The sequence below is a fragment of the Nematostella vectensis genome, chromosome 7 (genome assembly GCF_932526225.1).
Source record: "Nematostella vectensis chromosome 7, jaNemVect1.1, whole genome shotgun sequence".
NCBI classification, from domain to species: Eukaryota; Metazoa; Cnidaria; class Anthozoa; order Actiniaria; family Edwardsiidae; genus Nematostella; species Nematostella vectensis.
Window position 1 is genome coordinate 3942863 of NC_064040.1, and position 21291 is coordinate 3964153.

The following is a 21291-nucleotide window of genomic DNA, read 5'->3' on the forward strand; positions in this document are numbered from 1 at the left end:
TAGTGATGAGCTCACTCATAGTGCCTTTTTCACAATTGCACGCTCCTAGTGATGGGCTCACTCATAGCACCTATTTCTCAGTTGTAAGCTCCTAGTGATGAGCTCACTCATAGCACCTATTTCTCAGTTGTAAGTTCCTAGTGATGAGCTCACTCATAGCACCTATTTCTCAGTTGTAAGCTCCTAGTGATGAGCTCACTCGTAGCACCTATTTCTCAGTTGTAAGCTCCTAGTGATGAGCTCACTCATAGTACCTATTTCTCAGTTACACGCTCCTAGTGATGGACTCACTCATTGTGCCTTTTTCACAATTGCACGCTCCTAGTGATGAGGAGATCTTTTCATATGGATTTGTTTTCGAGTGAAAAAATTGGAAAGTCAATCTTCCCAAGGTGTCTCAGTCAAATCCCCATACCTCACTCCTCTTTCTCTTTCGCTCTTTGACTTCAGGGTTTCCAGCCTCCATGTTCCTCTGCCTGTCTCTCTTCTTCCTATAGAAATAATGAGTCTTTTTACTAGACGAAACTCGAGCAAGATCCGGATGAAGACATTTGTAGTACACGACCATAATTACGAGCCCTAGAGCATAGCACAATGCGATAGTCAGAACGGCAGTGACCTCAAACCCCACAGAGACCAACGTAGTCGGCTGCGTGAACCACAGTGCTGTGAGTACAATAGCTTCCACAAATTCCAAAGTATAGTACACTGTTGCCCAATACCAGAGCCTTTCGGCCTCCACAAAGAATATACAAAACGTGTGAATGAGGGCGATAACAAGTCTAGTGAATCTTTGTTTCCAAGGTTGCCTCGGGAACAAGCCAAGTTTATGTTTACTGATGAAGGCGAGCACCAATGCGCTGTGCAGCGACAAAAAGAGAAATAGCCAATACGGGAACTTCGCCGCGAAAAATACAAGAACTAAAACCCGAGATGTGAACAAGAGTGAGCGCCACAGCCACATCATGCAGTACATGTGCCAGTGCAGGCGACCGCGACGTTTCTTGGAATCGCGAAGGCATTTCACGTAATCTACAACAACACGTGAGTACGAGATGAAAGAGAGGAAGATAGAGACCGCTGTCCAGATGTCCCGCAGGCTCGTCTCTGGTACCGTGCGTTGTATGTAGCGGCGAAAGAGGATGTAGAGCTGTAACGTGAGCTGCGGGGCGTCTTCTGTAAAAGCCATAATCACGTACAAGAACGTCACGTCCAGGTTCATGGAAATGTGTTCTTGGAAATGCATCACGCTGTACAGTTGGCGCGTTTTGATGCGGTAAGCTTTCACCAAGATTCGCCAGTACCTGTGAGTTCATAGAATTATAAAAAGAGGTTTCCAAAGAGGATTTTAATAAGTATTGTATCCATTGTCATCTGCAGAAATCTCCCTTGAATGACCGGGCTAAGAAAACATACAAGGCAAAATGTCTGTTACGCTCACCTCTCAAGTAATCCTAGCAACAACGAATGCGTTACCATGACAACACACCAACCACTCTCCGGTCGACGCCCATTGACCTCTTCCTCGTCGTCCTTGTAGCAAAGCACTGACATTACGTTGACGATAACCGCTGACACTAAGAGTAGCAGGATCGTCAGCACTCCGTAAGCGTAGTCGCCCGCAATGAAATGATCAGCGGTCACTTTAATGTCCGATGCCAAGTCTACGCCAAAAAACGCGACTGCAAGGAGGATCATAACTATCTCGGTGTAACTGGCATCTCCGCGGCTCTTCCAGAACTCGACCTCGTGTCTCTTCTTCCTGTTTTCATTCATGACAGCTTTGATAGCCCGACGGAATCGCTCTCGAGGGATTGTGCCATTTCTTCTGTGTAAACTATCCCTGTCGGTGTGTACATCGGCCATGAGGTCACTGTGGGGAAGAAGCGAGACGCTTCCAGAGTCGATGGCGCTTTTTAGATTGTATTCATTGTTATTAGTGCGTGACAGCGTATCACTTGCTTGTGTGACACTACCTTGCGCGAACTTAGATTGTGTGACACCACTTTGACTTACACATCCTTGCGTGACACCATTACCTTTGGTAGAATTTACCTCGATAGAAAAGTGCGTGACACTGTCAAGGGAGTCAAGAGAATCAAAAGAGTTCCCGGTAATGCATGACGTCTGGGGCTCTAGCGTCTCTCTTGCTTTCATGAAATCTGACGACCTTGCCGCGTCATTGCCTAACAATGGTCTACCCTTTTTATTTTCATTGTTATTATCCAAGGGTGACTTGTCGAGTAGCCTGACATTAGAAGGGTCACTTTCTCCGCCCTCATCGCGTGAATGGTTGAGTAGCGTGACATTAGATGGGTCACTTTCATTGTCGTCACCGCGTGATCGGTTGAGTAGCGTGACATCAGAGGGGTGTCTTTCATTTCCCTCATCGAGTGTCTGGTTGAGTAGCGTGACATTAGATGGGTCAATTTCTCCGCCCTCATTGCGTGACTGGTTGAGTAGCGTGACATTAGATGGTTCAATTTCTCCGCACTCATTGCGTGACTGGTTGAGTAGCGTGACACTAGAGGGGACACTTTCATTGTCCTCATGCCGTGACTGACTAAGTAGTGTAACATTAGATGGGCCACTTTTGTCATCAGTACGTGTCTTCTTGAGTAGCCTTACAGGTTGTGTGACGTCCCGTGGCGTATGGCTTAGCAAAGTCAATGTCGTTGGGTCCATGTTAGTCCCACTAATCCACCCAGTTTTGCGTTTTTCTAGTAAATAACCACGTATTCGTGATAGCATCGAAGTCATGACAAATCTTCCTTGTTCTACATCCTCGTCATCGTTTGCATCCCTATGAATTCTCTCCCTCTCTATCTTATTGCTAACATTACTTATGATCTCCCTTTCACTCTCACTGATCTCCACGATGAACCGACCCGGGCTGACCGACTCTATATAGCTTTCTTCAAAAGTCGCGGAGACGGAGTAAGAATTCTCATCTTCCCATTCATCGGCTTCATTCTCCAAGTCATACTCTCCTTTGTGTGGACAAATGCGTCTAAACGCGGCGATCACCTTGTATAGAATTTCGATCTCATTGCGTGTCACAGAGATCCACCTGGATCCTTCTCCACACGACGCCTCCCTCACGGCATCAACTGCGTCTAGCCCTTCACACAGATCACGGAGTTTCAATATCACTTTGATCTCTTTTTCACTTAGAATATCAGTGATGACTTCATTTCCCTCCATTGTAGCGCGTTGCGCTGACCTGCGAGTTATAGTAGTTTGTTGGTATGTTATGTAATCCTGTAGGTCATCCAACCGTAATTCGTAGAGCACAAACAACTTATTCTCCTTAGTGCAATAAAATGTTTCCTATCAATTTATAAGGGAGAATCTACTGCTCCTATTTACATAAAATGTGTATGTTAATTCACCTGTTCATTTTGCTTGGGGTGTGTATAGTGGGGAGAAACTTCAGGCTGGTCAGGTCTTGGAGTCGTGAAAGGGTTAATTGTGCGTTGTGGCTTGTCTCGTGGTTAATGCGTGATCGATAACTTGACAGGGAGAGTTGCACGGAGTGTTTGTTATCAAAACACTGATCGGTAAGATAAGCAATGATACTTCCAGGGTCAAATAGGGGTGAGGCAAAAAAGTTATTTTATTTTATTTTGTGTCTATTTCCATCTATTTACATGTGTGTGAGGGTTGGGCTAGTGACGGAGAAGGAAGGGGATGGTGTTAGCCTCTCGAAGTTTTGGGTTTTCTAAGGAGTAAAATGTCACCATGCAACCTTTCGCGCACGAAAGGTCATCCATGACGTTGGGTTGCCTGTGTGCTCATATCTTTTCAAGATGGCGGACGATCGTCTTTTTGTTCTTCGAGCACCGCCGTACGCGCTTGACCCAGAATTACAGCGAATTCTCGATAAGCAAAGCAAGATTCGTTTTATTCTCGAGAACGAGCTAACTGCTACAAGTAGAGCATTAGTAAAGGGATTGTTTATTTACGGCCCCTACAAATACGTGAGCAATTCCCTATTGGACGATCTCCCTTCTCTCAAGGTTATTTCTAGTATCGGTGCTGGGTTTGATCGTATAGACATCCCCGCTGCCACCAAAAGGGGGATACGAGTCGGTAATACTCCCGGGGTGGTACAGGATTGTACTGCCGACATGGCTATCGGACTGTTACTAGCTTCCGCCAGACATATTGTTACCGGAGACGCAAACACGAGAAAGCCTGGGTTCACCAAGGTGAGATTAGGACATTAGTGAAGAGGGTGATTCATCAGAGTGTCCAACATCTAGCCTTTCAAATCGCTATTTTTCGAGACTCACCGTCCTCGTCCCTTAACAAATCAAGTCCTCCCCCACCGAAAAACGCCCCCCCCCCTTAAAAGGATTGACATTCGTGACATAAAGTTCCTGTTTTCTTGTCTAGTGCCGAAAAAGACATGTATAGATAAGGATGCTGTTTAAAAAAAACATTATAATTCTATATCAAGACCCTATTATCATCTAAAGCAGACAAGAAAACAGGCATGTACAACTAAAACTTCCCACCCCACCCCCATCACTTTTCTTAAGGTGTTTTTTCCCTAATAGGAGTCAATATTCAACTGTTTTGGCACCAGAGTCACAGGCTCAACTCTTGGCATAGTCGGCCTTGGAGCTGTCGGCTTTGCTGTGGCGATGCGAGCCAAAGGGTTCAAAATGAGAATATTATACCATGGCCGCACCAGAAGGGAGGGCAAAGAATGCGAGACTGGTTAGTACTTAGACCAGAGACCCAAACTTTCTGTATAAAGATGGCTAATTTGCATTAAGCAGACGTTAACTTGGGAGATATGCAGGGTGCCAGAATTCTCCCTTTGGCACCAAAAATTAGCAATTTCCCATTGAAAGATTGTAAAGTAGAATCTAACTTTTTTCAATGATACCTTACTGCACCCCTTCCTTTACCCAACTGCCCTTTAGCAAATTCTGGGTATGTGCCAGTTAGGATATTATATCACCCAGCTCCCATCAATTAAGATTGCACTCTGCATGTCTAGGGCTCACATAAAGTTTTATATAACATCCCTCTTTTATCCCTACTACCCCCAAATGCTCCTCATCTTATAGTTATTATGTTCTTATTTCGGTATCTTCCATGTGTAGGTGCTGAGTATTGCAGTAAGCTAGACGAACTACTCAAGGAGTCAGACTTTGTTGTCTTATGCTGTGCTCTAACCAAAGAAACAAGACACTTGATAACAGCAGCACAACTCTCGCAGATGAAATCATCAGCAACACTAATCAATGTTGCTAGGGGCGGGATTGTCAATCATGATGACTTGACAACAGCTCTGCAAAATGGAGTCATTCGTGGTGCTGCACTTGATGTGACAGAACCCGAACCACTCCCCCACGGCCACCCCCTACTTGCGTTACCTAACGTGATTGTCACACCACATATTGGTACTCTGACTCTTGCTACAAGGAGTGCAATGATGGAAATGGGAATAGAGAACCTATTAGCAGGGCTTGGGTCAAAGCCTTTACCATACCCTTTAAACTAAGTGCTTAATATAACGACACATCACAAAATACTGTATGTGTGAGTCCAAACTATTACCAAATAATTTCTGATGGTACTTACAGTAGTATCACAACACATGTTGATTTTTAATCATTTTAAATATCATAAAATATAGGTCAATCATATATAATTATGTACATCTGGGTTCTTATATAGAGTAGTTTTTAGTAGCCCATGAAACATGTGCAAAATAAGCAATTAGCCAAGAGAGTCGCAAAGAGCAATTTGTTTTAAAAACATTTATTGAAGTGCAATGCAACATGGCAATATTGCGTGAACTAATGAAAAACAATCTAATAATCCTACTATATATCTTCTATGTATATTTCAAAAATACAACCCTGTTATTAGGGTTCAATGTAGCACAAATTAGATCTAGATAAGAATACTTAAATTCCATAATATACAGTAATTAAGTGTTCTGAGCCTACTGTATTATTAGGCTTATTTTGTAATAAATTGCATGCTTGGTACTTTTACTCATTCTAAAGAAGACATGAGTCTAAGTGCTGGTTGACCATTGCTTCTGGCATCTCTTTCTGACATACAGGGCAAGTAACATTATTACGGACTGTCTGGAGTGAGACTGGGGAATCCAACACTGTTATAGGTTTAGAGCAGCTCCCAGAAGGTGATTGAACACTTTCAGTCTTCTCTGCTTGCTTAAAAGCATCTTCAATTGTCAAAATGGAAGTTTTCCTAGCTGATTTGCCTGTACTTGTATTCTTTTCTTTTGGTGCGATAGAGCCTTTTGTCTTCTCAGAGGTTTTTTTGTCTAGCATGATCTTATCCTGTTTGCTTCTCTTGACTCTTATATTTCCTTCAGAACCCGAATGACTGTCTTTATCATTTGCCTTATTTCTAGCTCCCAGAACATATCCTTTTCCAGAAAATGGAACAATATGGCTTGCAGGATCCTCAGTTTTCCTTCGCTTAGATGCATTCTCATTTTCACAGTCAGAAGATTCTTTAATGCTGCCATTGGATAATTCCTTAATATCCACATGGCTTCCACTGGTGCTACTGCTATTTACAAGTGAGCTATTTTCTGTGTCAAAAGATGCAAGTTTAGGAAGTGCAGGGGTCCCTGAGGAATTGATTGTAACTTGACTAGTTGTTTCCCCATTATTTGTTGTGTTGTTCTTTTTCTTAATTCGTTCAAATAATGATGGCAAATTTGGTGTTCCATTATCCTTTGTTTTATTCTTGGCTAGCCCGGAAGTACCAGCCTTTGCTTTTGTTTCACTGTTATTATCCTTCGATTTTGTCTTTTTCTTCTTGTAATTGTCTGGTTCTTTCACTTTACTGAAAGTCCCTCCACATTTAGCTTGGTGCTCGGCCCACCATGTATCACGTGGGGCAGGTGCCCTGTTCATTGAACGCTTGACAACACCATAGAATGGAGGCCTGTTTTGGCACGGACCATTGCATTTCCACCAATGCTGCCGATAAACATCAACCTACAAGAATACAAAAAATATTCAAGGATTTGAACAGAAGGAAATGATACTGTGGCGATGACTGAAGTAGGAAAAGTTTGGACTTGCCTCATCATGAAAGTTGTGATACACCTGAAACACCATAAGGAGTTGAATTAGAAGTCATTTACACAAAATGGTAAAGTATCCCCTAGTAATTACAGTAAATTTTTATTTATTGACAGAATTGTCTCTTACTGTGATATTTGTTCCTGTTGCCTTGTTGATTCTGTACATGTGTTTGTGGAATTCTGGGCCATGGCCATCGTGATCCTAAAAAAATAGAAATAATATAAAATGAATACAGTGTAAACTCAATAAACTATAAGCAGCAATCAGGTTTCTGTTGAAATAAAGATAATGCAAAATTAAAAAAAACACAAAGTTATTCTAAATTTAGTGATAATTGGTAAATAAACCACTTCTGGCGATTGGAATATCGGTAGATAACGTCCAAGGATTAGATATGGTACCAAAAATAAACAGTTGGCCCAGAAGACAGGTATCACTTTGGCTGGACGTTATCACCTGATATTTGTCCTGTGAAAATGTACATTTGACCTGTATTGACAAATGAGCATACATATACCACTATGCATGCAAGAAAATCTGGTTAAATGCCACACACTGTTTTATTGTTCACAGCAGCACTATAAAAGCCCTTTTTTCAATGTTATGTTTATAAAATATTAAAACTTTTGTGTGCTAACACACAAAAATTCCCTCAATCCAAAGCCCATAGGATTTATCTGGATTTACCTTATTATTTTGAGTAACAAAAAGCAGCGCATGGATCATCTCATGCTGTGGGAGAAATTAAAAACTAATCAGCCCGTGCATTTTCCCAGAAACCCAGGTTGACAACTTTGGAACACAGTTACTTTAGACAATGGTTTTGAAGTTTGTTTGTAGCTATTTAACTTGCTGTTCTTTGTGTGTGAAATGTTGTCAACATAATTGCCTTAAAACTTATTTAATATCAGGGTGCAGTCTTATTGATTTCCGATTCCTGGATCAGGGGTGTTTTTAACAACCTGTTGTTGTTAGACCAAGGATTTAAAATTGATGTGTTGACTTTTGACTGATTTTGATACAGTGCGTAAAGGGACCTCTTGTGTTTTGGTTTGTTGTATCCACCAAAAGTGTATGTATGTATGTATTAGTATCCACCCACCAAAAGTGTCTATACTGGACTCTTCCTAGGTCTATCTTAAAGACTACCACCCACCAAAAGTGTCTACACTGGACTCTTCCTATGTCTATCTTAAAGACTACCACCCACCAAAAGTGTCTACACTGGACTCTTCCTGGGTCTATCTTAAAGACTACCACCCACCAAAAGTGTCTACACTGGACTCTTCCTGGGTCTATTTTAAAGACTACCACCCACCAAAAGTGTCTATACTGGACTCTTCCTGGGTCTGTCTTAAAGACTACCACCCACCAAAAGTGTCTACACTGGACTCTTCCTGGGTCTGTCTTAAAGACTACCACCCACCAAAAGTGTCTACACTGGACTCTTCCTGGGTCTGTCTTAAAGACTACCACCCACCAAAAGTGTCTACACTGGACTCTTCCTAGGTCTATTTTAAAGACTACCACCCACCAAAAGTGTCTACACTGGACTCTTCCTGGGTCTATCTTAAAGACTACCACCCACCAAAAGTGTCTACACTGGACTCTTCCTGGGTCTATTTTAAAGACTACCACCCACCAAAAGTGTCTACACTGGACTCTTCCTAGGTCTATTTTAAAGACTACCACCCACCAAAAGTGTCTACACTTGACTCTTCCTATGTCTATCTTAAAGACTACCACCCACCAAAAGTGTCTACACTGGACTCTTCCTGGGTCTATCTTAAAGACTACCACCCACCAAAAGTGTCTACACTGGACTCTTCCTGGGTCTGTCTTAAAGACTACCACCCACCAAAAGTGTCTACACTGGACTCTTCCTGGGTCTGTCTTAAAGACTACCACCCACCAAAAGTGTCTACACTGGACTCTTCCTGGGTCTATTTTAAAGACTACCACCCACCAAAAGTGTCTATACTGGACTCTTCCTGGGTCTGTCTTAAAGACTACCACCCACCAAAAGTGTCTACACTGGACTCTTCCTGGGTCTGTCTTAAAGACTACCACCCACCAAAAGTGTCTACACTGGACTCTTCCTGGGTCCATCTTAAAGACTACCACCCACCAAAAGTGTCTACACTGGACTCTTCCTGGGTCTATCTTAAAGACTACCACCCACCAAAAGTGTCTACACTGGACTCTTCCTGGGTCTATTTTAAAGACTACCACCCACCAAAAGTGTCTATACTTGACTCTTCCTGGGTCTATCTTAAAGACTACCACCCACCAAAAGTGTCTACACTGGACTCTTCCTGGGTCTATCTTAAAGACTACCACCCACCAAAAGTGTCTACACTGGACTCTTCCTGGGTCTATCTTAAAGACTACCACCCACCAAAAGTGTCTACACTGGACTCTTCCTGGGTCTGTCTTAAAGACTACCACCCACCAAAAGTGTCTACACTGGACTCTTCCTGGGTCTGTCTTAAAGACTACCACCCACCAAAAGTGTCTATACTGGACTCTTCCTGGGTCTGTCTTAAAGACTACCACCCACCAAAAGTGTCTGTACTAGATCCTTCCTGGGTCTGAGTTTCAAAAGTGGTTCACTAAGCCGGATGGAACAAAGTCCTCCTCTGCCCTCATAACAGCACAGTCCAGCACAGCTACAAGAGTATAACAAGTTAGACACCATAATATTATTATCACAGATTGCAATTAATGCAAGTTAGAAAAATGATCCTAAGACCACAATATTACCAAAGACTAGCAATTAATGCCTTTCTTTAGCATCTCTAGATGCAGGCCCTTACAGGGGGTGTGTTCAAAAGTCCACTTCAAGTTACTGTAGCAATATACATGTTTTTTATATTGGGTAAAAAAAGCTTACAAAACAGCAGCATGACAAGTGTCGCATAAGATGAAAATACTTTATTGTAGTGTGTAAATTATGAAAAATTAACATCCAGAGTGGCCGCCCTTGTTTTTCATATTAAACTTTTTATGCGCTTGGGCGTGTAGTGAAAAAGTCCTTGAAATGTATCCAGTGTAAGTAATGATAGATTTTGCCAAGAATGGAGGTGCCACCTATTTATAATTATTTTATTGTTGTCAGCTGTGGATCACAAAAATTTGACTTGTCCAAAATGCCCCCAAAACTTTTTATCAGCTCATGAAAGGATAGTTGGCTGGTCATTTGTCCTTTTCTATGGAATTTGGCAAGTTCTGTTGGCAGCATTTGATGAGTGACATTACTGTAGCTATGTGAACAGGAGTTCTGTTTTGTATGAATGTCATGTTTCAAATTTGCACTGGACACCTTTGTTTTAGTAGGATGTTGGGCATGGGAATTTCTTGAATTACTTTGCTTGTATATTGCTTGATAATCACATTTCGGGCTACTTTTGTCAGAACTGTTGGTCTCCCCCACCTGGCTTTGTCAACAAAATCTTACTGTGAACACCACCTTTTTGCACAACCCTACGACTTTTGGAGAATTTAAGCTTTTTATGTGCTAGATGAACAGGCTGGTGACATTAACATTGCTGCATGGGCTCTAGAATATTTCATTTCTCCTCCATTTTACATATCCCAATGATCCTAACGTTAGTCAACCCCAGCAACATAAACAACAAAAGTGGTGTGAAATGTGCATTGACTGACTTCGTCGCATGCGTGCAATATTTGATGGGGAAAAAAGTTAAAGTCTTTCAAATCTTAGTAATTACTGGTTTAGAAAAATTAAAACCAATATTCATTAAAAACCGGAAATAAGGTTTGAGATCAAATATTCAAGTTTGAAAGAATAAAATCAATGCAATTTAAAAAGTGCACAAACTTTTGATCCACCCTGTACAACGGCATAAATAACCGTTTTCACCGGCACAAGCCCTCATAACTTGGAGGATTCCATTGTGCTCATATTTGCAGTCAAGCATATTATTTGCCTAGTGAAGTTAATGTCAATCATTGGTCTTAATTCGTTTACTTAAAAAAAAATGAAGCCACATACAGAAGTATAATAAGAGGACTAACTCTATTTAAACAGGCTATAAAGACACATTAGGCTATAAAGACACATTTGTTCCTGCAAGCTTACAATGTATAATGTATATTCTTAATTATTCATTACTAAGTTTTTGTTTTCTCTGTTTCATTTTATTAAGAATGCTTTAGACACATAGTTTTACCGCTTTATGAATAAATATATTATTATCATTATTATGATAATGATCGTTATGCACGCTGTATAAACAAACAAAAAGTATCTTTCTTACATGCATATTAAGTGAAATAATGGATATCGTATTTCAGTTCCTTGTGGATTTAGTGGCGGATCCGTGGATTCCATAATTAGAAATGGGAGAAATGGTTTTAAGATAACTCAACTTACAGCGTCATCTTAGGGCTCCATCTCACTTCAACAGAAGCCAACTGTCCCCAGAAATACGCTTCGTTAAACTGCAGGAACATTTGACGGATATCGGGCACAGGATCAATCATCTCCCAGGCATCATCAACTATCGATGTCGGCAGTTTTTGGTTCGTTTGAGCGATCTTTGTATCATTTGACGATTCATTATTGAACTGCTCTTGTAGAAATAAGGCAAAGGCTAAGTCATCGTCTTCGCTCATTGTTTGATGATAATTGACTTTTCTATTATTAATTCCTATAGAAATTATCTCAAATAAAAAAAAGCTTTAGTAGAACTCGCCACCAGTAGAAATCAAAGATGGCGCTAAATTGATGTTGTTGTTGAATTGCGCGTGCGCAGAACAATGTCCCTATCCCCAGTCTCTCGCCACGAACGAGATACTTTTGTAGGAACAGAGTGTGTTAGGGCGGTAGGAACAGAGTGTGTTAGGGCGGTAGGAACAGAGTGTGTTAGGTCAAATTCTGATAATAAACCACGAATTACCCTAAGCTGAAATTTGCCTTGTTTGCGATGCGCTCTCCGTGTTTGATTAATAAACCCGGTCAAGTTACGTTGCGTAATCTCAGCTACTACCCCGTGGCGCGAACAGTCCCCGACGCGGCGCTAGCCAAAACCTGCCCGACAGGCTTGTCAAACAAGCTAGCGTATCGAGATCGAGTTTCCGACTTTGTGGATTTATATGTTTATTGTCTGTGCTTTGTCTGATGGAAAAATTTATTCGAATAGAGACGTTGTACAATAGACGCGATGAGGCGATGCCTTTTGTACGGTGTCTAAATGCTTATTCAGCAACCGAATAAATAATCATAGAACTCGGATTTAACTCGGGAGTGCAGGACAGGTTACTAGGTCCATATAGCAACAAGAAAACTCTGCAAATAAGGGTGAAGACCTCTACTTTACGGCTTTTACATTACCGATTTATACTATTAAAGGTAAGCAAAGGAAGGATCTACCATTCTTTAGGTGTTTTTCTTGATCAAACCGAGTTTTTAAGAAGAAATTCAGTGTTCTAGAAGACCGAAATTTTATTGCCATGCACAGGAAAAAATTCCGATTTTCCAATTTGGGAAAAAATGGGGAATATTTTGGGATTTCTATGGGTTTCTTATGGGATTTCCCAAAATTGGAAAAATGCTACCAAAACCAATATTGGGAAAATAAAATCCCAAAGACATCCCAAAATTGGTTTATTTTGTGGACAAGATTTTCCCATTGTTGGGATTTTATTGGGACCATCAAATCCCAAAAGTGGTTTATTTTGTAGACAACATTTTCCCATTGTTTGGATTTTATTGGGACCATAAGATCCCAAAATTGGTTCATTTTGTGGACAACATTTTCCCATTGTTGGGATTTTATTGGGACCATCAAATCCCGAATTTTTGGACAACATTATCCCATTTTTGGAAATTTATTGGGACCATTGAACCCCCAAATGGCTTATTTTGTTGACAGCAATACTGTATAAATTAAAATAAAAAATGAATGCAAAACAAAAGAACAATGTTAACATACTAGGAAAATTTAATAGAATTCAAACATCCCTTTTTGTAGAAACAACATAGTTTTAATGTAGAGTGCAAATAATTAAAGGTAAGTAACCTTTACAATAGTTTCTAACATGACAGCTTCAAGTACAGTAAAATGCTGTAAAATAAGTAAAATATTTAACACATTTGCCTGCAATTATCTTGTTGGCCAGCACTTCACACACTTGTGTGTGGGAGTAAGGTTCAATATGGTAGTGTTCTTGGGCAACTATCTACTAAATGCCAGGGAAAACTTTACCATACAGGTACTATGAGCTCAAAGTTTGATCTTTTTGTTAACAGTTTTTGTTTGGCTTTACCAAATATTCAACACATTTGCCTGCAATTATCTTGTTGGCCATGCAGCACCCACACACTTGTGTGTGAGTAAGGTTCAATAGTGTTCTTGGACCTATTGAAAAAAAGTGTTTTTTAAGGCATCAACTATTACCTCCCTATCCTTTGGGATACTTCCACATACCGCCTTAATGATAACCTTCACTGCTTTACTATGTAAGTTATTTATGACTGTAGGTTCAGTTTCTGGGAGAGTATCTGTACTTTTCTTGTCATCGTCAGAACCATCATCATCAGATCCATCATTATCAGATCCTTCATCATCTGGTTCCTCATCATCTTGACTGCCCTTCAATCAAAGGGGTAAAGAATTAATAAATTATTCAATTTTTTTTTTCAGTTTGAGTTTGTGAGGTTTGGTGTACAGTGCAACCTCTATCTGTATTCTGACTTATTATTATTTAAAAGCTGAACAAGTTGGTAACCTTTTTTAAGGAGATTAACAATGACCTGGACAAAAACTGAAGCATAACTTCTTGTGATTCAGCCAATTTTACATTCAACTATACAGAAGTGGCCCAAGGCAAGTGTATGAGCCCAGTGGGAATAGATGATAATGAATGCAAATAAACAATTAGATTGGAGATTTCCTACCATGGAAGGCATTTTAGGTAGCTTTGCTTGGGAGCATTGTAGTGAGAATTCCTCATCTGAAGAGCCAGCCTTGAAGAACACAAAAACAAATTTAATTGCAAGTTGCTTCAAAGATAACCATCACAATTTAGGTACTGTATTGTATTTTAGTTCTTCACAGTAGACAAAGTAGTAAATAAATAATCAAATAAAAAATAATAATAATTATCAAACTATGAAGCATGTTGAACAGTGTACATACCCTAGAAGAACTTGGTGTTCTAGGAGACCAGGAATCTGGAGGGCTTGTTCTCTGGAGAAAATAAAATCACTCATATTCATACCTTTCCAAAAAATCAGAACCAAAAGGATTCCTTTTAAATAGCAAGGTTTATCCATAAACTGGCAAGAAAGTCAGAAAGAAAAATAATAATTCTGATTATCATGCAGTTCACAACATTCCTCAGTGCAGTGACGTGCTTTTATTAGGTCTTACCATTCAAAGCAACCTAAAGTTCAGCTTGCACGTCAAAAGCAAATTAATTAAAGCCAACAAATGTCTCCATATTCTTAGGACCCTTAGGAAAGAACAGTATAGTCAACTAGAAATAGACCATTTATTCTTCTCTCTGGTGTTGCCATGTATCACTTACGGCTTATCCGTTTACGGGGCCTGCGACTCAGATCTAACGACTATTCAGTCATTCTTAGATAGGTGTCATAAACGTCGGTTCGTATCAACACCTGTTAGCATAGAAAAATACTCGCCAAGCAAGACTGTAAGCTGTATGAAAAAGCTGCAGCCATTCCGAACCACCCTTTACGTTGCTACTTACCCGCTATTAAAGAAACCAAATACAATCTTCGTGGTACGCGCTATATTACACCAAATGTAAAAACTGAACGCTTTAAGAACACTTATATCAACAGAATTGCTTTCAAATATCTTATGTAACTTAGTAGCTAGTTTTTAATTTTTCAGCATTATTTGTAACATAGGAGATGTATTTTTATCCTTTGATAATAAAGATTATTATTATTATTAATACATTTGCACCATACTTACTTTTCTTTCACGCCGCTGTTCACTGAAAAAATCCTTAGTGTGTTGCATAATGCCATCCACTGTGAATTTTATTTCAGGCACAGAACACTGGTCTTCAATTTCTTTAGCAAACTTTTCCAGTTGTGTTCTCATCATGGGAGTGTTGAACTTCGGGAGTTGCCCACCCCACTTTTCCATGGCAAGTGCGCCAATCTTCTTGCGCCTAAACATCAATCAAATTAATAAGGCTAAATGTGTTGCATAAATGAAGTTTACTAAACAATGCCAGAAAAAGGTGTTGCATGATAAAATAATGTAAAATAAATGCGCCACAATATGAATTGAACATCAGCATTTTGAAAAAATGTATAAATCAATTTACTTCAAAGGACATTCATCTATATCCAATATCAAAACACACTCACTTAGACAGGTACAGTCTTTGTATTTCAGGATCGTATGTTGACAACTCTGCCATTGTTGGTTTGCACTTGGGCAAGGCTGATGAAGATTTCTTTGGCAATTGGAACGACTCCTCAAAAATCCTTTTGAATTTTAGGGCCTTTCCATAGGTTAAGCCAACCTTTGAGTAAATTGGCGCATCAGCATCTTTAGATAGCAAGTCTACTATTGCTTCTGGGCATGTAATATCTTCATCTGCAGCCAAACAGAAGAAGAATGGATTCAATATTTGCATGCAAAAGATACATTTGAAAAAAGTTTTATTGATCTATTCTGTTGTTTTGTCGTTTCAATTTCTCTGCGAACCAAAGCTGCGTTTTATCTCTCTGACTTATTTATATTTTTGTTGTTCAGCATTATAAAATTAACCTCTACACAGAAATACCACATTTCCAGTTAAAAGCCATGCTTTCTCGATGCGATTTTGTGAAGGCCTATGTCGACGGGTTCCTCGCGCCATTTTCTTGCACATGTGAGAATGAGAAATTTCGTGCAGAGGCTACTTTTGCAAAGTCGAAAAACAAAGAAAGCAAAAAAAAAATATTTAGAGCAAGCGTTGTAATTGTGCGGCAATTTGGAATCCCAAAGAACAAATTACCTTTCTGTGGCCAGAAACAATAGCTATAATATGTTTACTATCCACGCGGCAGTTTTTGGCAAGTTCTTTTAGGCCGCCATGTTTCTTCACTTTCTTTGCCGAGTTGAAATTTGAAATTCCAACCTCATTTTCTTACTTTAGAAAGTACACTTAAATTAAAGATGATGGCCAAAGGTAAGTCAGACGTCCTTTATGAAAGAATTGTTCTGTTGCTTTGCGATTTCATTTCGAAAACGCTTTGAGATCCATTCGGCATTGCAAAAGCGAAAATGTGCGCGCCAAATTTACCCTACTCTGCTGACTTGAGAGAAACTTCCCCTTTTAGCTTTCACTGATTCAATGAAAGACTTCATACCTTTAAATCGCTGTGCAATTGCATCGCCAAAGTGCTCTGTCACTTTTGAAATAACATCTTCTTCTTCTGAGGGAGCTGGTGATGGATCCACAATATCTGGCTGTTCTTGTTGCTCTCGACTCATTTCAACGGCACAAACTGCAAACACTGAGCACACCCTGTCGACAGACTCGTACCCAGTCGCTTCTAAGGGGAAAGAGCGATGCGCGCAATGCATTGTGCATTGTGGGGCATGCAATTTTGGGATTTTCTTGTTAAAATTTTCCAATTATTTCCCAAGCATGGTTTCCTTTTGGATTCTTAAGAACTGTTGCATGCAATTTTGGGATTTTCTTGTTAAAATTTTCCAATTATTTCCCAAGTATGGTTTCCTATTGGATTCTTAAGAACTGTTGCATGCAATTTTGGGATTTTCTTGTTAAAATTTTCCAGTTATTTCCCAAGTATGGTTTCCTATTGGATTCTTAAGAACTGTTGCATGCAATTTTGGGATTTTCTTGTTAAAATTTTCCAGTTATTTCCCAAGTATGGCTTCCTATTGGATTCTTAAGGAATGTTGCATGCAATTTTGGGATTTTCTTGTTAAAATTTACCAGTTATTTCCCAAGTATGGTTTCCTATTGGATTCTGAAGAACTGTTGCATGCAATTTTGGGATTTTCTTGGTTCACATTTTTCAATTATTTCCCAAGTTTGGTTTTCTATTGGGTTTTTAAGAACTATTGTATGCAATTTTGGGATTTTCTTGTTAAAATTTTCCAGTTATTTCCCAAGTGTAGTTTCGTATTGGATTCTTAAGAACTGTTGCATGCAATTTTGGGATTTTTTTGTGAAATATTTCCCAATAAAATCCCAATCTTGGATTTTGTTGGGATTTATTCCCAAGATTGGGAATAAACTGATAATTTATTTTTTTCCTGGTTGCGTCTCTCAATATTTTCCCAATATTGGGTCCTGAATTTCCCAATCAGATCCCAAAATTGGGATAATTTCCAAAATTTTCCCAAATTTCCAAATTTGGAAAATCTGAATTTTTTCCTGTGATGGTCACTTGAATTGTACTTTTGATAAATCTAAAGTGCACGGGAACATGATCGCGACTTTTGAATAAAAAAAAATTACTAACAAGGTTTTGAAATGTTCGTTTACTCTTCATAAGGTGTTGGTTTACCGATACACAATTATTCGTGTGTTGTCTATCTGCATATGTAAACAAAACAATTAGATAAAACGTGCTCATTAGGATGATTATTATGTAGTAGTTGTCAAAAGTATGCATTTTTACTCTATCATATCGTTGTACAAATCATCAACAATATTTATTTGCGTAATAAAACCCACCCAAGAATGATAAACAATAACCGAAAATCAATCATTCAACTTTAATAAAAGGAGATCACAGTTAGAGCTAACAGAACAAAACCTTACCTAGGAAAATGTAAATTATACGTGTAGGTTATGGATAAAAATGACACTTAGAAGGCTTTTTATGAGGCAGATTTTTATTAAAATTTGATTAAAATTTGATATTTTTACAGTACAAATCTCATCCAATTGTACATATTACATTAAGCTTTTTATTACAAGTACATATCTAGAACCGTAAGCGTCAATATGCATGGATTAATTATTATAAAACTGGTTTTGTAGGTGGCTTTAGTGTAATATTTTGGCCAGTTCTTCCTCTTTAACTAGATTCACAACATCGTTTGAGTGTAAAACTAATTTTACCCTTTATCAGAGGATCTCGGGACCAACCCTCTAGTTTCGAATCACTTCTCATAATTTACTTTGTTTTTAACTCTAGTATACTCATTCGTTGTTTAATTGAATCTTCCATGGATACCATTCCATTTGGTTTCCCCACCGGCAACCTTCGTTATTAGACACTGTTAATATTATGCTGTGTTGTCAATCTCTAGTATTTCGTCCAATGGCATCGTCCGTGGAAAACATTCTGAAGCGCATCCAGTCGCACAAAGGCGTGATTGGCAGCATCGTGGTGAACTCAGAAGGCACGCCAATCCGCTCAGATCTTGACAACAGTACCACCCTCCTGTACGCCAGCAATTGCCACCATCTGGCCAAGCTAGCACGCAGCACAGTACGCGATATCGACCCTCAGAACGACCTGTCGATACTCAGAGTCAAGTCGAGAAAATACGAGATTATTATAGCCCCGTACGAGGAGTACATGCTAATTGTAGTCCAAAGTGACTTGGAATAGACGCAAGAAGTTAATGCTTTCTACTGCTTCTTCCTTTTGTCTGTGAGGGAAGGCGGTTAAAAGAGAGCATGACAGTATGTACAGTGTTTAAATGGTGTTTAAATGTTATTATGTTAATGTGTTGTATGATATCCAAAGAAACAGTGCAAAAACTCTGACCACTGAATGTTCTTGTTCACTCTTCACCAGCACATGCCCATTTGCACTCATTTTTATGACTCGTGACCCGAACAGACCCTCACACACTCATTATGACTCGTAGCCCGTACAGACCCTTGCGCACTCATTATAGTGACTCATATCCCGTACAGACATACGCGCACTTACTATGTTGAATCGTAGCCCGTACAGACCCTTGCGCACTTAGTATGTTGACTCGTTACACGTACAGATCATCAGGCACTCATTATAATGACTCGTAGCCCGTACAGACATACGCGCACTTACTATGTTGACTCGTAGCCCGTACAGACCTACGCGCACTTACTATGTTGACTCGTTAAACGTACAGACCCTTGCGCACTCATTATAATGACTCGTAGCCCGTACCGACATACGCGCACTTACTATGTTGACTCGTAACCCGTACAGACCCTTGCGCACTCATTATAATGACTCGTAGCCCGTACAGACATAAGCGCACTTACTATGTTGACTCGTAACCCGTACAGACATACGCGCACTTACTATGTTGACTCGTAGCCCGTACAGACCCTTGTGCACTCATTAAAATGACTCGTAGCCCGTACAGACATACGCGCACTAACTATGTTGACTCGTAGCCCGTACAGACCTTTGCGCACTTACTATGTTGACTCGTTACACGTACAGACCCTCAGGCACTCATTATAATGACTCGTAGCCCGTACAGACCTACGCGCACTTACTATGTTGACTCGTAGCCCGTACAGACATACGCGCACTTACTATGTTGACTCGTAACCCGTACAGACATACGCGCACTTACTATGTTGACTCGTAGCCCGTACAGACATACGCGCACTTACTATGTTGACTCGTAACCCGTACAGACCTACCCGCACTTACTATGTTGACTCGTAGCCCGTACAGACCCTTGCGCACTCATTAAAATGACTCGTAGCCCGTACAGACCTTTGCGCACTTACTATGTTGACTCGTAGCCCGTACAGACATTTGCGCACTTACTATGTTGACTCGTAGCCCGTACAGACCTTTGCGCACTTACTATGTTGACTCGTTACACGTACAGACCCTCAGGCACTCATTATAATGACTCGTAGCCCGTACAGACCTACGCGCACTTACTATGTTGACTCGTAACCCGTACAGACATACGCGCACTTACTATGTTGACTCGTAGCCCGTACAGACCTTTGCGCACTTACTATGTTGACTCGTTACCCGTACAGACCCTTGCACACTCATTATAATGACTCGAAGCCCGTACAGACATACGCGCACTTGCTATGTTGATTCGTAGCCCGTACAGACTCGCGCGCACTTACTATGTCGACTCGTAATCCGTACAGACCTACGCGCACTTACTATGTTGACTCGTAGCCCGTACAGACCTACGCGCACTTACTATGTTGACTCGTAGCCCGTACAGACTCGCGCGCACTTACTATGTTGACTCGTAACCCGTACAGACATACGCGCACTTACTATGTTGACTCGTAGCCCGTACAGACCCTTGCGCACTCATTAAAATGACTCGTAGCCCGTACAGACCTTTGCGCACTTACTATGTTGACTCGTAGCCCGTACAGACCTTTGCGCACTTACTATGTTGACTGGGAGCCCGTACAGACCTTTGCGCACTTACTATGTTGACTCGTAGCCTGTACAGACCCTTGCGCACTCATTATAGTGACTCATATCCCGTACAGACCTACGCGCACTTACTATGTTGACTCGTAGCTCGTACAGACATACGCGCACTTACTATGTTGACTCGTAGCCCGTACAGAACCTTGCGCACTCATTATAATGACTCGTAGCCCGTACAGACATACGCGCACTTACTATGTTGAATCGTAGCCCGTACAGACCCTTGCGCACTTAGTATGTTGACTCGTTACACGTACAGATCATCAGGCACTCATTATAATGACTCGTAGCCCGTACAGACATACGCGCACTTACTATGTTGACTCGTAGCCCGTACAGACCTTTGCGCACTTACTATGTTGACTCGTAGCCCGTACAGACATTTGCGCACTTACTATGTTGACTCGTAGCCCGTACAGACCTTTGCGCACTTACTATGTTGACTCGTTACACGTACAGACCCTCAGGCACTCATTATAATGACTCGTAGCCCGTACAGACCTACGCGCACTTACTATGTTCACTCGTAACCCGTACAGACATACGCGCACTTACTATGTTGACTCGTAGCCCGTACAGACCTTTGCGCACTTACTATGTTGACTCGTTACCCGTACAGACCCTTGCACACTCATTATAATGACTCGAAGCCCGTACAGACATACGCGCACTTGCTATGTTGATTCGTAGCCCGTACAGACTCGCGCGCACTTACTATGTCGACTCGTAATCCGTACAGACCTACGCGCACTTACTATGTTGACTCGTAGCCCGTACAGACCTACGCGCACTTACTATGTTGAC

The 21291-nt window shown here is 40.6% G+C and overlaps 4 protein-coding genes and 1 long non-coding RNA gene across 6 annotated transcripts; 2 read left to right on the plus strand and 3 right to left on the minus strand.

Moving 5' to 3' along the window:
• Window positions 1–338: 338 nt before the first annotated feature.
• Window positions 339–3496, minus strand: LOC116619601. Its single transcript, XM_032384536.2, has 3 exons — window positions 3393–3496; window positions 1442–3223; window positions 339–1304 (listed from the first exon to the last, which is right to left on the minus strand). The coding sequence occupies exons 1-3, from the start codon at window positions 3398–3400 to the stop codon at window positions 398–400; spliced, it is 2697 nt and encodes an 898-aa protein (XP_032240427.2). The 5' UTR covers window positions 3401–3496; the 3' UTR covers window positions 339–397.
• A 280-nt stretch (window positions 3497–3776) lies between these two features.
• Window positions 3777–5623, plus strand: LOC5514969 (glyoxylate reductase/hydroxypyruvate reductase). Its single transcript, XM_032384547.2, has 3 exons — window positions 3777–4211; window positions 4563–4725; window positions 5118–5623. The coding sequence occupies exons 1-3, from the start codon at window positions 3810–3812 to the stop codon at window positions 5516–5518; spliced, it is 966 nt and encodes a 321-aa protein (XP_032240438.2). The 5' UTR covers window positions 3777–3809; the 3' UTR covers window positions 5519–5623.
• A 139-nt stretch (window positions 5624–5762) lies between these two features.
• LOC5514928 (DNA-dependent metalloprotease SPRTN) lies at window positions 5763–12146 on the minus strand. 2 transcript variants are annotated; one of them, XM_032384537.2, is made up of 7 exons: window positions 12011–12146; window positions 11485–11761; window positions 9649–9757; window positions 7776–7820; window positions 7215–7289; window positions 7086–7109; window positions 5763–6998 (listed from the first exon to the last, which is right to left on the minus strand). In XM_032384537.2, the coding sequence occupies exons 2-7, from the start codon at window positions 11724–11726 to the stop codon at window positions 6024–6026; spliced, it is 1470 nt and encodes a 489-aa protein (XP_032240428.2). In that variant the 5' UTR covers window positions 11727–11761; window positions 12011–12146; the 3' UTR covers window positions 5763–6023. The 2 variants fall into 2 exon arrangements, with proteins under 2 accessions (XP_032240428.2, XP_048586025.1); XM_048730068.1 differs by having other exon boundaries at window positions 11485–12146.
• An 890-nt stretch (window positions 12147–13036) lies between these two features.
• On the minus strand, window positions 13037–17484 carry LOC116613577. Its single transcript, XM_048730069.1, has 6 exons — window positions 16450–17484; window positions 15460–15691; window positions 15056–15257; window positions 14252–14302; window positions 14011–14079; window positions 13037–13705 (listed from the first exon to the last, which is right to left on the minus strand). The coding sequence occupies exons 1-6, from the start codon at window positions 16664–16666 to the stop codon at window positions 13472–13474; spliced, it is 1005 nt and encodes a 334-aa protein (XP_048586026.1). The 5' UTR covers window positions 16667–17484; the 3' UTR covers window positions 13037–13471.
• On the plus strand, window positions 13578–16017 carry LOC116610159. Its single transcript, XR_007312208.1, has 2 exons — window positions 13578–13719; window positions 13904–16017. It is a non-coding gene; the product is annotated as an uncharacterized LOC116610159 (long non-coding RNA).
• Window positions 17485–21291: the final 3807 nt, after the last annotated feature.